This window comes from Eubalaena glacialis, chromosome 12, assembly GCF_028564815.1.
Source record: "Eubalaena glacialis isolate mEubGla1 chromosome 12, mEubGla1.1.hap2.+ XY, whole genome shotgun sequence".
Classification (NCBI taxonomy): Eukaryota; Metazoa; Chordata; class Mammalia; order Artiodactyla; family Balaenidae; genus Eubalaena; species Eubalaena glacialis.
The window spans coordinates 12,325,814-12,343,631 of NC_083727.1; the positions used below are offsets into that span (position 1 = coordinate 12,325,814).

At 34.6% G+C, this 17,818-nt stretch overlaps 1 protein-coding gene across 7 annotated transcripts in view; it reads right to left on the reverse strand.

Annotated features, from left to right (window-relative positions):
- The window catches only part of SCAF8 (SR-related CTD associated factor 8), a 197,408-nt gene that overhangs the window by 117,477 nt on the left and 62,113 nt on the right, over nt 1-17,818 (reverse strand). For 5 of the 7 annotated variants that reach the window (XM_061207514.1, XM_061207512.1, XM_061207508.1 and 2 more), the window contains 7 exons: nt 15,622-15,735; nt 14,486-14,642; nt 12,497-12,630; nt 10,725-10,869; nt 8,920-8,988; nt 6,333-6,551; nt 3,638-5,105 (listed from right to left, as the gene is read on the reverse strand). In XM_061207514.1, coding sequence (XP_061063497.1) covers nt 3,652-5,105; nt 6,333-6,551; nt 8,920-8,988; nt 10,725-10,869; nt 12,497-12,630; nt 14,486-14,642; nt 15,622-15,735 — 2,292 coding nt within the window. In that variant the 3' untranslated portion in view covers nt 3,638-3,651. Of the gene's footprint in view, nt 1-3,211; nt 5,106-6,332; nt 6,552-8,919; nt 8,989-10,724; nt 10,870-12,496; nt 12,631-14,485; nt 14,643-15,621; nt 15,736-17,818 lie in introns of those variants that run through there. The other 2 variants (XM_061207509.1, XM_061207513.1) reach the window with 2 other exon arrangements.

Here is a 17,818-nt window from a genome sequence, read left to right on the forward strand (position 1 = left end):
TTTATTTTGCCTATCTTAAAAATGAATATACACTTGCTCTCCTCTTCTTCATTATGTAAAATATTTAAAGAGTAAAATGTTAATGCTTTTTTTCTTTGAAAGAGTTAAAAGCCCTTAAAACATTTTATTAATATAGCACCCAATAATAACGATGAAGGCACATAAGGTATAACAAAATTATTTTTAATCAAATGTTAAATTTTTTTTCCATTAAATGTTGTGCCCATCTAAAACATATACAATGACAAAAAAAAATCAGAATTTTTCTAAATCACTTACTAAGGGAATATATATATATATGGAGTATGTGTGTGTATATATATATATATATATATATATATATACATACACACCAAAGAAATACCATATTTCTTTGATCCTAAGACACATTTTACATTTTGACATTTCTGAATTACAAATGTGTCTTATAATCGCTGGCATGTCATACTGGAAGCATTTAAAAATTTCTGAATGGTGCTTCTTACAATCAATGACACCTTAGATCTGATGAACTAGTGTTTATAAAAAAATACTTTTTCAAATTAAAAGAGGTAACTTTCTTTTTAAATGTAACGAAACTGTCCCATTCACAAAACAACCCCAAATTTGTGAAAAATGGCCAATAAATTTGGTGAAGCGACTAAATTATCAGAACAAAAGCAACTGCTCTGGTAAGAATGTAATAGTTTAAATAATAAACAAGTTGTATTAATTAAATATTATATGAAGTCATTTCCAGAGTTTTAAACAAATAATTTTATACTATTCTATCTTCCAATGCTTTCTAAGTATTCTGTACACCCTACACATTGAAATAAAATTAAAATAAAGGAACATTCCACCTATGATATGCTGTAGATAAAGACTACCTTGCTTTAAAATAAGTTTCTATCTACAATATAAAATGATCAAAGTACAGTATATGCATTCATGCTAAGAACAGAAGTCAATGTTTAATGAAATGTTTAAACACATAAAAAAAATTTAGAAATTAATGTCTATTAACGCTGCAATCTACTAATACCACACTAAGTCCTATCATTCTCTCTCTAACATATCACAAATCAAAACACTATGCGATCTCCTGTCTAATATAATTATTGCCTGCAGCACTTCAACTGTTTTATTTAAGTATTTAGGTACTCCTTGCATATTTCTAATTGCTAGCATTCTAGTGACAGCAGTACTGTGATCAAAAGCGTCAAAAATGTGATAGGTCTTATGTCAAACTTAGCAAAGTAAGACAATTAACTTTTCTCTCCATCGTTTAAAAAAAAAATAGTGAACGTAAATATCAATTTTGGAAATTCAGTATGAGGATGAATAATATCCTTTCACTCAAACATTACACAACAATACAAGGATAAAGTGAGCCTAACTACACATAATTATTTTTCAGCGGTTTTAAGAGTGTCACACATTTCCAAGATGGGTTTCTAGGAGACAGTACTGACAACTGATTAGGTAACTTCCACCATCAGAATCGTCAAACCAGCGCAATACTTGTACACATTTTGTTTTCAAGTTTGCACATGAAGGCCCAAGGGTGATAAAAAGCTTGGGATCAAAAGTCACTGAAAAGTCTCACTTTCTTTTTTATTGCTACTTAATCCAAGCGAATGTCACTTAATTTTGATAATGATAAATGTAACTAAAGTAGTTTGAGAGAAATCCCAGTTAATATAATTTCCTTAAGGACAAGGCTAAATCTTTCCAGAATGTTAAAACTTTGTACCAATGTCACAGTTTTTCCCATTACCCCAAGGAAATGATCTGAAACCAACTCGAATTATTGGACTGAATTCAATTACCCTAGAAATAAACACCGAACTCCCCCTCTCATCCACTTCTCCAAAAAAGCAAAATAAATAACGTACTATTTCTATTTCAGAACCTACAAGAAGAAAAGACTTTATTTTTGGCGAGAATCCTTAAAGATCTATAGATCATCAGAGGGAAGCAAAAACCACCCAATGTTCAACAGCTGGTGTACTCCATCATTTCTTTTGGTGCAGGGTGGGGTGGGGGGCTTGACAAATGTAACTTAAGAATTTTAGGTAAATAGAACAAATGAGGAATTACTGGAATAGGAGACAAAGCAACTGTTCATGGGACCAAATGAAAGCCATCATTAGAAACGAAAAAACACCAATGGTTTTATATATATGTGTATATATGTAAAACCCAAAGAAGAAACAAACAGCAAATAAATGAAAAGCAAAAGCAAAAACATAGTAATAATAAATAAAACAGGAAACTTATCCCAAATTTTTCTGCTACTCAGTTTACCTTGGAGGCTAATCTGAACAGCGTTATGCAGAGCCTACAAAACACATGACAGACACATTGTTTCTGGTATACAAGTTAATGTTTTAAAATCCACCAACACTACTCTACATTTTGTGCAATTGAGAAATTCACTTCAGGCAAGTGACCAGTAAGTACTTTAGTATAAGCACTATCTATGCAGAATAGCAAATAGTGTGAAACAAAGCAATGCAAGCATTTACGTGGAATTCAGCTTGATGCTAAATCTGGCTTCATGCTTAACTGTATTAAAAGAGAATTGCCAAACTGCCAATGTATTTCTTTACAATATTTCTTATTTTACCATCATAAAGGCTAAGAGCTGTAACTATGAGCAATGTCAATTAGCCAAATTTCTCTTATTTTCTATCCAGTTTTAAAGAATATTCTATTATCTAAACTACCAACTTTCTATTTTTCTCTGTATGTGCATGAAAATAGATGTACAGAGAAAACTCTACATACGACTTATGCAATAAATATACACAGATATTACACACACACTAACGAGACTGCATGATTTTTATATCGAAGTACATGCTCTTTTCAACCACATGGTTCTTTGCTGTTGTTTTACGAGTAACAGAAAAATTCTGCAACAACTAAGCACATGCTGCTAATGATCCATGGTTTTAAGAATCTGTAGGTTAAAAAAATACAATTCCTAGAACACTGTTATCAAACAAATAAGTTTTATTGGCATCTAAAAACAAAATTCACCCAACATTGAAACGTACTTTAATATTTATGTTGTTTTCTTTTTTTCTTTTTTCTTTTTTACTCACTGCAGTATGAGGAACAAATCACAAACACTTACTTTGGAGAAACAGAGACCATAGTGTAGATTTTACAAAATCACTTTTTAAAATCTCTGTATTGTGCTCCTCAAATATCTAGAGCCAGTCTTTGCATAAAATATCACAGCTTTGTCTATTACCTTAAAATTCTGCAGCAGCCTAAAGATATGGATAAGATATACCACCGCTTGCTATTTTGAAATATATCTATTACCATATCCAACCTAATGGTAGTTATCTAAAAAATTCTTTCTTCCATAGGAAGTCTCTGACAAGCTGTTATTCATTTCCTTGAAGTTAAAAGAATCTGGGGGCAACATTTATATTTTATCAGAAAAATAAAAAAATGTTTACCTACCATGTTCATATTAAGAACAATGTCTATACAAGTCAGTTGTACAATTATTTTAAGAGAAAGGTGAACATGAACATCAGATTAACTTAATTCTGGCAGACAAAAGTGAACAACTATGGTCCAGTCAGCCATTAATCTATTACAGAGAGATGACAACTTTACAAAATGTATCTTTTACCTACTGAGTGATGATTATGTCCCCTCAGTTTCTGTGCTTTCTACCACTGGTTCACTCTCTATATCAGCAACTGTGTCACTCTTCTCCTTGTTTATTTCACTTGAAGATGTCAGTTTTTCATAAAGTTCAGGATCACTCTGCGCTGGTAAAGGTGGTGGCTGAGCATGTCTCTCGGTGTTTTCACCATTAACCTGAGGCACATTATCACCTTTTCGCTGAGAAGTGGCCCCTTCAAAAAAATCAAAAACCCGAGCATGAGGAGGGGGGACCCAGGTGTTTTGAATTCTATCTCGTCCAAAACGATTTCCATTAATTTCTCTGCAGAAATCAAAATCTCTGTCATCCCTATCCCTTTGCCTCTCCCAGGGTCTTCTGCGGTCATCAAAATCTCTGTGAACTTCTTGTCCAAATCCTCTGTTCCAAGGACCACTTCTAGGATCAAAACGGTAGTTTCCAGACCGAAATCTACCTCTTTCTTCATGTAAGCCTTTTGGACCACCATAGACAGGCAGAACCCGATGCTCTCTCTCGTCAAAATCTCTATGCCCCCAGGGCTTCTCTGGAGTAAAGCCAAAGTGGTCTCTTCGACCAAGATGATCTATGCCTGGCCTCACCAGATTCTCTCTAATATCTACAGGAGGTCTTCCAAAATGATCTCTACCATCTAATGGAGGCCTTCCAGGACCTTCTCTTGGATCTACAGGCCGTCCAACCACATCCCTAACATCCACCGGGGGAGGTCTACTAATGGTTTCCCTGGTTTCTATGGGAGGAAACCGGTAATCTCTATCTCCTTCCTGTTGAATGTTATCATTCCCAAGTGGTATCCTTTTTTCTGGATTAGCAACATTGTCTACACTTTGTCTTCCAGGAACTAGAAAAGGTCTTTCAGGTGGACTAAAAATATCTCCTGGAGCAAAAGGACCACGGGGTGGTGGATGAAGAGCTGCATCAAGTACCGCTGGGGGAGGGAGTCCCCGCTGAGGTGGAATTCCAGGCTGCATTAACGGGAATCTTGGTCCAGGTGTCTGTGGTATTAGTCCTGGACGAATGTCTAACATTGGCATTGCAGGCATCCTTTGATTAGAAAGATTTAAAGGGGGTAAATTTTGAGGCCCAGCTGGTGGCTGTGTTCCCAAAAGTCCAGAAGTATTTGGAACACCGGGTGGCTGTACTCCTATAAGTCCGGAATTGTTAGGTATATTTGGGGGTAGCATGCCCAGAAGTCCAGAACTACTCGACACATTTGGTGGCTGTATTCCCAAAATTCCAGAGTTATTTAGAATATTTGGTGGCTGGGCTCCAATAATCCCAGAACTATTGGAAACATTAGATGGCCGGACTCCAAGAATTTCATTATTACTTGATACATTTGGTCTTTGGACTCCCAGAATTCCAGAATTGTTCGTCACATTTGGCGGCTGTCCTCCTAAAATCGCAGCACCACCTGAAACATCATTTGGAATCACTAAAATGGAAAGAAGAAAAATAACACAAACAATCATTCTGGTGTGAAAAGGAAACTATGTTTATAATTATTAATGCTATAATTTCTAGTAGTTAGCTTAATCAGCTACTTGTATTCCCCCAAGAATCCAGGTATACTAGATATTAAAAAATTAAAGCTAAAATTATTAATACCATACATAGTGAAATTTAAATATTAAAACATAAGCGGGGCTGCTACCTAAAATCTTTACATGAAATCTTTTTAAGTTAAACAAAAATATCAGGTTTTATACTGATTCTCCACCTTTAACAAAAGTCTTTCTAAAGTACAAACAATTCTTAATATACTAACAGTGGTGCCATAAAAAAAGGACTTTGGTTCTGAAGATCCTAGGGGCAGGACAGGAATAAAGACACAGACGTAGAGAATGGACTTGAGGACACCGGGAAGGGGAAGGGTTAGCTGGGACGAAGTGAGAGAGTAGCACTGACATATATACACTACCAAATGTAAAATAGCTAGCTAGCGGGAAGCAGCCGCATAGCACAGGGAGATCATGTGACCACCTAGAGGGGTGGGATAGGGAGGGTGGGAGGGAGACGCAAGAGGGAGGAGATATGGGGATATATGTATACATATAGCTGATTCACTTTGTTATAAAGCAGAAACTAACACACCATTGTAAAGCAATCATACTCCAAGATTTAAAAAAAAAAAAAAAAAAAGATGTATAGTGTAGCCAAAAGAACATTGAGCTTGCAGGTTTAAAAAAACTAAAAAAGAGAGTTTAATTCCTGGCTCTGCTACTTAAAGCCTGTGTTGTGTGTGGCATCATGCAAGTAAATAAACTGCTTTACAGTTACAGGAAGAAAAAAAAAAAAAAGGACTTGCTGCTTTCAAAACTACATTATATCTTCTAGACCTAGCTGAATATCTTGTAGTAGTTACTTATAACTAATACTTGTTTGTTTTAATCTTTCTGTAAGTATACATATTTTGTGCAATCTTATTTTGATAACACATTAGAACAGTTCCAATAGGCCAAAAAAAGGAGGAGAAGGAGTCTTAACGGAAAGGTGTCAAAATCTATACTATCCTGAAGGGAATGCCAAATTTGTTTTTCACAGGAATTTTAGGAGATAAATGTTTTACACATTCATGGCACCTAAGAATTAAACACCAATACAGAGAAGTAGTGATTATGATTTAGCTATGTATTTCTGGGGATTTCTTTTTTCTTTTTACCTGATCTGGTGTTTTCACCAGAAGAAATCTGGTGGTCTATAAGATGAGGTACTTTTTCTTCAGGCTCTGCTTGTTTAGTTGGAGGATTAAAAACACTTCCAGCTGGCAGAGTGGAAGTAGCAAGACTGCTGGCAACAGAACCACCTGGCAAAACAAGGCTACCAAATCCAACATCTTTCACAGTTTCTGGAGTCATAGATAATGGCGGCTGCACTAAAGCTGTTTAAAGAAGGAGAATATATATTTCAGATTTAATTAGCTAATCAATTCATGTGCTAGGTTAAAATATTAAGTATGACCAACACTGGTCTTGCCAAAGTTTTAAATGACTTCCTATCCTCTTTCCCCAATTATTTGGTAAGACTGCTCAGTTAACATGACATATGTGAATTCTCTTCTGGTCCCTGTATTTCGTTTATAATGAAAACTAACTTCTGGCAGCTTGAGTGTTTCATTTAATGGCATCTCTGTATTACCTAGCACATTATATAATAACTGATGCTCAAAATGACAAATGAGTCATCCTGAAGAAGCTAAATCATATTTAGAAAGCTTCATTTTTTAAAAATAGGGAAAAACAATTTTTAGAAATATTTTCAAGAGAAATGTTTAGTAAAATAAGGATCCATACTTAAGAACAAAATCCCAACAATTTAAAAAAAAAATTGTAATTTTTCAAGGATGCCAGTATGGGAATACCTAAATACACAGAAATGATTGGTGAAGACCAACAAATATGAGAGTGAAAATCTGCCCAATCCCGTTGAAACTGTAAGTACTAGGGTCTTTACATTCACTACTTTTTGTCAAATGAGGTTGGAAACTCATCAGACGAGAACTACAAATAAAAAGGTAAAAACATTTCCTTTTTATAAAGATATAAAAAAAGGCGTAAAGAATGGGTAGAAAAACTCTTCTGTATATGTCACCTATATGTTAAAAAACTAAGCTAGAGGAATATAAAAATCACAAACAGAATTTCTAATCAAATTTATTTCACAACACTACTAAATCATGTATTTTGGGATTTTAGAAACTTTTATCCTCACATTTAACTCTGGACTACCTAGACTAACTCTTAGCACAGAACAGAGCTGTAAACTAGGGATAAAAACCAACCGGGATCATGTATGGGGATTATGAGAATTAGATAAGACGGTGTGAGCAATTAGGAGAGCAGCCGGCACACAGTGGGGTTTCTCCTTCTCCTTTCATTGATCCCAGGTTTTCCAAAATGAACAGCGTAAGGAGAAACAACTGGGAGGGAGGCTCTAAGTAAGGTGAGTCTCTGTGAATGGTGAATTCAGAAACGGCTTCTGAGCACTTTTCTAATTTTCAGAAAGAACAAACAATTCTTCCTAATTAACCAACAGTAACACAAAAAGGATCCTAATGTTGTCTAAACACTGAAGGAGAGAAAAGAGTTTAAAAATGTAAGAAAAATGGGTTATAACACCAAAACGTAAAGCTCTGTATCATATACACTCTCTTCACAATAAAGTCCTTTGGTCTAGTATTAGGCCAAAAAGCTCTCAAAAACTGATGCAGTCATCTCAGAGGAATAGAGAAGTAACATGAAAGGCTCTTACTGTCCAAAAATGAACAAACTGAACTTCAAAAAGAAAGGTGAATGCAACCACTTGGAAGTAAAAATCCATTAATCCATAAACACTACTAAAAGTGAAGGAGAAAAAAGTAGAGGGAAGGGAGTGGAGAAGGAGAAATAAGGGAAATCCTCCCCCACCTTCGGTCACTGGATATCACAGGTAATATCCATAGAACTCATTACTCTGAAAAATTGCACTTACAGGAAAGAATTTAGCATCTCCTGTACAACTGTTCTTCAAGGTAACTAAAATACTACTAGTTGATAAGAGAAAGATTTTCTTTACAGAAAAAATTCTTGCTAAGAAATGTGGAAGGAATTACAAAATTCGGAAGGTCACCACTTTGCAACGAATGAAAAGCAGATTCAGCAATAATAATCAAAGGATGAAACCATCTGATGAAAATTTGAAGGGCGACTTTTTTAAATGACCAGGTCCCACTACCTGAATGCTCTGATCCATTATGACATCATTAAAAGTGGGACAAGAAGGCACTGCCCGGCTCCTGATGTGATATAATGTCAAGTCCACAGCACCCCACTTGTTAAGTATTCTTACCAAAAAAGTTGAAGCATATTCTAAACAAGCCTATGGTGCTAAAAACTTTCTATCTGCAGGAGATTCAGGGAAGATACCACAAAGAAGCAAAAAAACCAAACCCATTATTTGGGATCTTGCATACAGAAGTGAACTGCTTTTCAACAAGTCAAAGACATAAAGCATTTTTAAAAAGGGGGTTGTGGGTGGGGCTGCTCTAGATTGAGACATTTTATACATAAAACAAAAAACACAAATTTGATACAACAGAGCAAATCTGAACTGTCATATGATACTGTTAATTTGTTAGAAATCATTTAACCAAAAAAATGCATCTGTCTGAAAACTTCCACGATAAAAAAATTAACAATAATTCACAAAAATGAGAACCAACACATTATCACTATCATAAAGAAAGAAAATTCTTAAAGTAGAAAACTCACATGTTGGTACTACTGGTGGAATAGTAGGTGGTGGTACAACAGGTGGTGGAACTGGAGGTGGCATGAAACCTACGTGGAAAAAAAAAAAGACCAAAAATAAAATAACAAAAAAAGTTACTTTCTTTTAAATCAAAGATTCCAACAGCTATAAATGAAATTCTACATTCTAAAACAGTCATTACTACCTCATATTTATGAATATATTTTCCATTTAAAAAATTACTTTTATATACTCTACCTTATTTGATCCTTAGTAATCTAAGTAAAGCATAGAGATCCCTATCATAAGCATATCCTATTTATTTACTTGGCACGCTCTATGATGCTGTAAAATCAATGATTAAGTCAAGCCAGGCAACCTGTTTATATGTTAGCATGGTGACTGCATGGAAAGTTAAACATTGTATTTCAAGCTGCTGACACCATTACATGCAATAATGTCATCTGTAAAATGTGCTATTGTACTTCTTTGATGTATATGCTGTTTACCCACTATATCAGAATACTTTAATTAACCTTGGATGTTACTATATTTTGAGCACTGAAACAAATCTTAATAAAAAATAAGTAAGAAATAAATAAAATAAATTTAATATTGGCTGTTTTATGATTTTAAATATCAGATGATCGAACTATAAACCTGCTTCCCTGCATTTTTAAAATATAGAGCTACCATTAAGTTCCATTAGAAAATAATGGCTAAAAATAATGGGAAAAAAAGATATGTGATTTTCAACAAATGAATGCTAGATAAAGACTATAAAATCCATGTGATATGGTTTTTGAAAAAATCATTTAAAAATATCTTCTGAGAAAAAATTTTAATTTTCAATCACAAATACAGATTTGTGATTGAAGATATTTGATGAGTAGTTTTCCAATATTTAAAATATAAAAAGATAAAGTTCTTATTAAAATCTGCATCAATTTCAAATTATGTATTAAACTGTAATTTAAAAAATTTACACTACATGACAAATTACAACCATTTTCAGACAATGAATTTACTTTTTGGCCTTGCTGACAGTTTTTAGGAACTCTATTCAATGACTAAGAACTTACATTACAGAAGTCAATTCAGTAATTCTTTTCTACAGTACACAAATAATTCATGAAGTTCAAAAAAAATAGAAATAGTTTTGAAAAACAACATATATCGTTTGATCCCTTGTATTATCTCTCTCCTTTGTCTAAACCTCCCATGATCTAATACGAAAAGCTCTATCTCTAACCTATGTAAGCAATTATTTATATTTAATTGATGTGTTAAGTAACCTATAGTTTTTACCGAGAAACAATGATTCAAGGAACTTCCGTTTATCTATAATTTATTAGGTCAAAAAAAGTATTATGAATTCAATTAGCATTTTAAGATATACTATAACTTCTAATGTCAAAATGGAAATCTAATGATTTTTAGGAGGACTAATCTATATTATTTAATGCATACTTTCTGATGAATGGGTGATAACTATAGAGAACTTCTATATGAAAACTTCAACATAAATTTTAAATTATTTTAAAGCATTTCAATGATTTTAAAGGATTCCATTTCTTTTCTGTCAGTCCACCAACAATATGCATCAGCTGGGAACTTGTTCGAAATGCAACTGTCCCGCCCCACCTCAGCTCCACTGACTCAAAAGGAGGCTGGGCCAGCAATCTGTGCTTTAACACGCCCTCCAAGTGATTCGGATGTAAGCTATGGTTTGAGAATCACTGCTCTACAGCATTTAAACCTGGAAAAAGAACATTTTAAATGGTATTCTAAATAGAGTTCAAACGATAAGATGAAAATTTCTTACCAGGAGGTGGTTGTGAAGGGTTAAAACTCGCACGGAGAAAAGGCGGTGGAGGAATTGGACTGAATCCAGGAGGAGGAACTGGCATTGACACAGGAAAGGCTGGTGGGACTAAACTAACTGTAGGCACTGCTGGAGCTACTGGAATCTTTTGTGGATAGAAAATAAAAAGTCCAGGTATCATTTTATCCATCTGCAACGATTACATCTTAGGACAACCAAAGGTAAATTATTTCTGTTTCTTTTATAGGAAGGTAACAAATATCATTATATTAAGTTGTTTTGGGTTTTTTTTCTTCCTTTTCGTGTTCTTATAAGTGAACTTACTTGAGGTAAAAGCAACACAGTATTTTTCAACAAACAGTATATGTAGAGATTGTGAAATCTACCTTATATTCAAGTGACGTAAAGATGTGGGCACCTATTTCAACAGTGAATACCATGCTCACTTTTACACTGCCATCTCCCACTTAGTTTATACCTAGCTATGTTATGTGATCTAATCACCATTAGGAAGCATGTCACTAACAGCTTTAAAATGGCTTGAATTTCTCATTAATTTGTTTTCTACTCCTAACCATAAATTCTTTTACTCATCCTAGGTACAACAAATCCCAAATATTTATCTGTATTATGGCATGGCTGTACCTCTCTCCTAAAGTTCACATTGTATCAATGGTCTATTCAACATCTCAACTTTGCTGTCTAGAAAGACACTTCAAACTTCACACACATAAAACTGAACTCCCAACTGTCCTTCCCAAACCACACTTCCACAGTCCTTCTCATTCTCAGATAATGGTAACTCCATCTTTCCAATTTCTCAGACCAAAAACCTTGCCTCTGCTTTTTCTCACAACTCAAATCTAACCACGCGCACTGGCCATACCATGACAATACACCTAGTATCTGACGACTTCTCGTTGCCTTCACTGCCATCAGTCCAGTCTGAGCCACCACCATCTCTCACCTGGATTGCTGCAACTGTCTTTTAACTGGTCTCTTTGCTTTTATCAATGCCCACTATTCTATTCTCAAAATAGTTGCCAGTGCAATCCTTCAAAACTCTAAGCCAGATTGAGTCACTCCTTCCTTCAAAGTCCTCTAATGGCTCCCCATCTCAGAGTGAAAACCAAAGTCCCCCTAGAGGTCTCACTTACACTAAGTTGCCTCTCACTCACTTTATTCTTGCCCGCTTGTTATTCCAGGAACACACGAAACATGCTCCTGGCTGCAGGCCTTTGCACTGGTTGTTCCCTCTGCCTCTAACGCTTTCTTCAGATAGCCACATGATTAACTGCCTCAGCAACTTTAAGCTGTGGCTCAAATGTCTTGTTCTCAATTAAGTCCACCTCACCATTTTATTTAAAATTTTAAACACCTACCTAGGCACTCCTGATGATCCTTACACTACCTTCTCCCCTCCACAGTATCTTATAAACTTATTAATTTTATATTTTCTGTCACCCCTATGAGAACAAGCTCTCCATAAGGGAAGGGACTTTTGTTTGGTTTTTTCCCCCCACTGATGTATCCCTTATTCCAGGTGCCTAGAACAGTGAATGTCACAGAGCAGGCAAGCAATAAATATTTGTTCAATAAATTAACATTTAAATATGAATTATACTTTTTCTAAAAGGAAAATTTCAAAAATGCTTATATTTAATATTAATCTATTTTGGACAATTTCTTCCAAGTTTTATAAAGTAAAGATGTGAGTAAAAACAAAACTGTAAAACAACACATTAAACAATAAAAAAACACCCAGCACTAACCTGTAACATAGCAACAGGTGGAGGGAAAACCTCTGCCTGGGTTGTGACCACTGTCTCCTTTTCAACTGGAGGTGGGCTCTGAGTTGTCTGGACCGTCTCTTTAACGGGTTCTGAGCTTTTCACACTTTCCCACTCTAAACAAAATATTTGAAATTGATTTCCTCTGGATAGGTGCAATTTTTCATTTTATATGTGCACATTTATTTCATGTCTGAATAGTCCTTCATCTACCTTGGCACATCTTTAAGATGTGTCCACAGCTGTAGGTGCCAACCTATTGGGTTCTGCTGAGATAAATCTGATTAGGATACTAAGGAGTTCAAAACAGCGTGACATGAGGCACAAATCAAAGACACTAAAATATTTAGTCTAGAGAAAACACTTAAAAGGGATATAATAGATATGTATCTCAAAGGATGTCTGATTTAAGACAAACCAACCTTATTCTATATTTTGTCACAAGGTATAAGGGGAAAACAACAAGTATTAACCCAATACAGAAAAATGCAAAAATAGAACAAAGAAGCTCCAATGGTTCCTCCAAAGGTTCACCTCCCTTAAAGATCAAAGTCATTAGAATGACTAGTAAGACTACATGACTTCGCCCCTCTGTACCTCTCTGACTTCATCTCCTACTACTCACTCCTCACTGTGCTCAAGCCATACTCGTCTCATGACTTTCTAATAGACTTGGCACTTGCTGTTCTCTCTGTATGAAACACTCTTTCCCAGATAGCTGCATGTCTCATGCCTCTGAATACCACCTTCTCCATTAGACCCTCTTCAACCACTTAAAATAAAACTCCAATAGCTCCACACCCATACTGCCTACCCCCTTTCCCTGTTTTTTCTTCTTAGAACTTAACCAACACTGAAATACTACCTAGTTTATCTCTTATTATCCATTTTTTTCCCACTAGAACATGGGTTGGCAAACTCTTCCTACTGTAAGTATTTTAGACTGTGCGGGCCATGTGTTCTCTGTTACAATGACTCAACTGTTGTTGAATTTTAAAAAGTCATATACAATAGGTAAACACAACTGAGCATGGCTGTGTTTCAATAAAACTTTATTTACTGAACAGGCTGCCAGTAAGATTTGGCCCATGGGCTGTTGTCAACCCCTGTACTACAATGTGCACTCCAAGAGAGGAAGGATTTTTGTGTCTGTCTCACTGCTATAATCCCAGCTCCTAAAATTATGCCTGGCACACAGTAGGAACTGAAATATTTTTTGAATGAATAAATGTTCTGGAGGAACATCCATCCAAAAAGGAGAGAGAAAGACAGCGAGAGAGAGAGAATGACAAGAAGAAAACAACTGAAAAAGTGTCTGAAAATATGTACATTGGCCTGAGAACAAAAATACTATTCTGAAAATTAGCTAATTTTGGTAGAAGAGCTAAGATGTCAAGAAATTAGTATAACATATTTCAATTCTTTCCCAAGCATCCATTATTCTGTGAATTTATAACTAAAAAATTTTAAAACAAAAAGACAAATTTTTCAAAAGAACGCCAGCTTATCACTTGGTTATAAGCTTTCTAGAGCAGCATGAATCTGAACTACAGCTCTCTGAGATTCTATTCCTGGCATTCTCAACATAGATACTAATCAAAATAATCTAGGAAATTTTTTAAAGAAATTTCCTAAATCCCCAGTTCTCATTTAAACTCAAGTAACTGAAAAAATTAGTCTTTAGCAGCCTCCATATATACAACGCTCTCAAAGACGGAAACTTTTTAAAAGACATATATAAAAAATGCTACATTTAGAGTTTTAGAACACTATCTATACTCTGACATTTATGAAATAGATCCCATTAAGCATACACATTGAACAGGGTCATGTTTCACGTTTTCCCCTCTTTTGCACGATGGGGAAGAATCCAGGAAATAAAATAAACACAATTCACCCCAACATGCAAAACTCTTATTACAACCCTTTAAGCATATTTTTAAACAATAAAACTACCCATAGGGTTCTTACCAGTATTTACAGTTTCCTGATCAATCATGCCTCCTTCTGCAAAACCTTCCAAGTCATCCACTTTAACTTTTTCCCATGGTATATATGTTACTCCAAGATCCACATCCCAGAATTGTTTGTATTCTGTTTTCACACCTTTGTTTAAAGCCCAAGCAATCTATCAGGAATGAGGAGAGGAAAAAAGAAAGCTCATGTTTACTGTAAGAACAAGGTAAAACATACAAAATTATACGCTAACAATGTAAATATGAATAAAATGAGTTTTAAAAATCAGCAGGACAGGCAAAGCATCACTGCTGGAATAACAGTAGCCAATGAAATTTTTTCCATGTATTTTCTGATTTTGTTTGTAAAATAAAACCTGCATTAGACAGCAGTGGTGTTTATAACATGGGATTTATTTCCACTTCTTACTATGACCTTAAAACAACACATTTCCAGAAATAAACCAAATCTACTTTTCACCATAAAAATGTCACCTACATTAGCGATAATTAGAATAGTTAAACAAAATCTTGGTACTCCAAGAGACCAGTGACACTTTTGCTTACATAGAGAAACTCTCTGCCATAAAATGACAAAGCACGGGCATATTAACTCCCTTGAAAGTAATTTAAAATTTTTTAATTCAGTTGCTGAAACTATGGAATAAATTAACTCCAAATAGCAGAAATAAAATGTAAATTAGTTATAAGAAGTAAAAATGGAAAAATACACAATAAATACTCAGTTTAAAGACTAAGAGGAAACAAATATACATAAATAAACCCTTCACAAGGGCCTGAGTTGTATAAGACAAGATGTTAAAAAGGAGACATTAATAATATAAGTAAGGGGTAGGATTAGGAAGCATTGGGAAGGAGTGAATGAAAGACTAACTTGTAAAAATGAAAAAGTTCTGCTCATAAAATGGTGCCCTGGTTGACTAAGAGTACTGTGCATGTGTGATTTTGAAGAACTGCTTGAATAAAGTTTTGGTTATTGTTTTACCTATAGCCAAATTCTATAATTCAACAACACTAAAATAATAAATTTCTGTCAAGGTTTGCCTATAACATTAAAGAAGAAGATGAATTTAAATACAGGAAACATTCTAACAATCCAATAAAATAAGAGCATGTGCCCCCCAATCTCACCTTAATGACCTTGGACCCAATTTTATACGACCCGGAACTAAGTTTCTGAAGAGCCCGAAATGCATCTTGTCGATGAACCATGCAGACATAAGCACAGCCCCTGGGAGGAATCATCTATTAAAAAAATTATTTTCTTTAGAAAGGGTGTATGAGGAGGGCAAGTCATTTCTGGCATTTTATGGTTTTTAATGGAACAGAACATTGATTATTAATACTGAATTGTTTCCCCTTTTCTTCCTCCAGCTATCTGTTTATTGGTATAATTCATGCACAATCAGTTGAAAAAAAAAAATTCAGAAGCTAGTTGGGTCTCATTCTAAGCCATGATATATGTGAAATCTTGAATATCACGTGTCAACTAAAGTTTTAACACACAATGAAGAACTATTAAAACAAGGCAATGTATAAAGATGTGTATATAATACCACCAGATAAAAGGAAAACAATACTGTATGGCCAACATATTTGAAGGCATACAATTTATTTACTATAGTATTTAAATTTTGCCAAATGTTATGTTGAGTAATGTGAGAAGGATTTTTGTTTTGGGGAAGTATCTTATCCTTAATATAAAGTCCAAAATCTACAACAAATAATAAAACTAAAGCTTTTCAATTTTATAAAACTTAACTTTGCCCAAGTACTTCTGGACAAAGATTTTAATATGAATAAGAAGATAGCCTCAGTGTAAGGATCTCAAGAGGTTTATTTACAAAGCATTAAACTACTCTATAAACTACCAGATCATAAAATTATCTTTAATGTATTAACTCAGAAAAATACACAGAGCATTTCAGTTTCTTTATGAAGAACTCAAAAGGTATTCTATCACTTTGTTAGTACTTAATATCTAATAAGCTCTAGCTGTCAAAATAACGTTTCCCTCAGTCTTGCTTACAGCTGTCACTTTAATACCAAATTTCTCAAAAGAGAAGTCTATCTAACCCCTTACATAATTCATCTCTTGCAATGCAGATCCAACCCCTTACCAACCCACCGAAAATATTTTATTCGAGCTCTTGACCTACTAAATGCTAAATCTAATGGACTTCTCTCAGTCTTCAAACTCCCCCAAAACGAAGTGAAAGGTTTATAAATCTTCCATTAATTTTTCAAATCCTGGATTTTATCACTAGCCATTCAGTACACTTCAGTTCACAAAATAACTTAGTGCCTATTACTTTTAAGTACTACACTCTTAAAAGGTAATACAGAAGAAGAGGGAGACAAGGCAAACTAATGTCCAAATGACTGTGGTATAAGAAAGACTACAAATGTCATAAGCAACGTGAAAATACAAAATGCTACTTGGATTCGGGATCTGTTCAGAGCAGTGATTCCTGGCTTTGCATCAAAATCACCTGTGTAATTATGGCACTTCGATAAGAATCTAAAGGTACTGATCATGGGCATCCCTATAAGGCATCCCTATTTTTTCAAATGTCAACCCATTTCTGATATGCAGCTAGAGCTGAGAACCACTAGTTTAAAGGCAGGGGAAAATCAGAAAAAATTTCAGAGGTTATATGATCACAGACTCAGAGATTACTTATGTTCTGACAGGTGAAATTTAAAAAGACAAAAAGAGAAGCCTACAACACTTTCATGGTGTAAAAAGAGGAATCTGAAATACCTAAGTTGAAACACTCAACCAATTACCTATTAATTAACCAATCAATCAGCTATTTATTATCTGTGTAACTTAGACAAATCATTTAGATTCCTCACTGGTAAAATAACAATATTTGAATTACTTAACCAGCTTCTTGTGAGGCTCCAATGAGATCATACATAGTTGAAAGTAAAATACAAAATGGTCAAATTCAATTTAAATAAAGACTGCTGTTATTAATACCAAAAAGTCAAGTTTGGCCATATAAGGAATGTTGAGAATATAAGGAATCTAAGACTCGAAAGGAAAACCAGCCAATTTCCTGGTAAATAATGATAAAAAGGTCCAATAGACATAAAAGTATAATAACAGTGAATAAAATCAGAGAGTTAAGGAATAAGTCTCCTCAAACAAATGACTATTCCATTACTTATTTTAGCCTCAAGGAAAAACAATAGCCCTGCAGGAGGAAGAAAATACTCAAAGGTGGAGACTGGGTACACTGAAAGAATCAAGCTGAGGAGTGATAGAGCTATGCTGTGGCCACACAGGTTTTCTTGCCTCAGGTTTGCTCTGAGAGGAAGA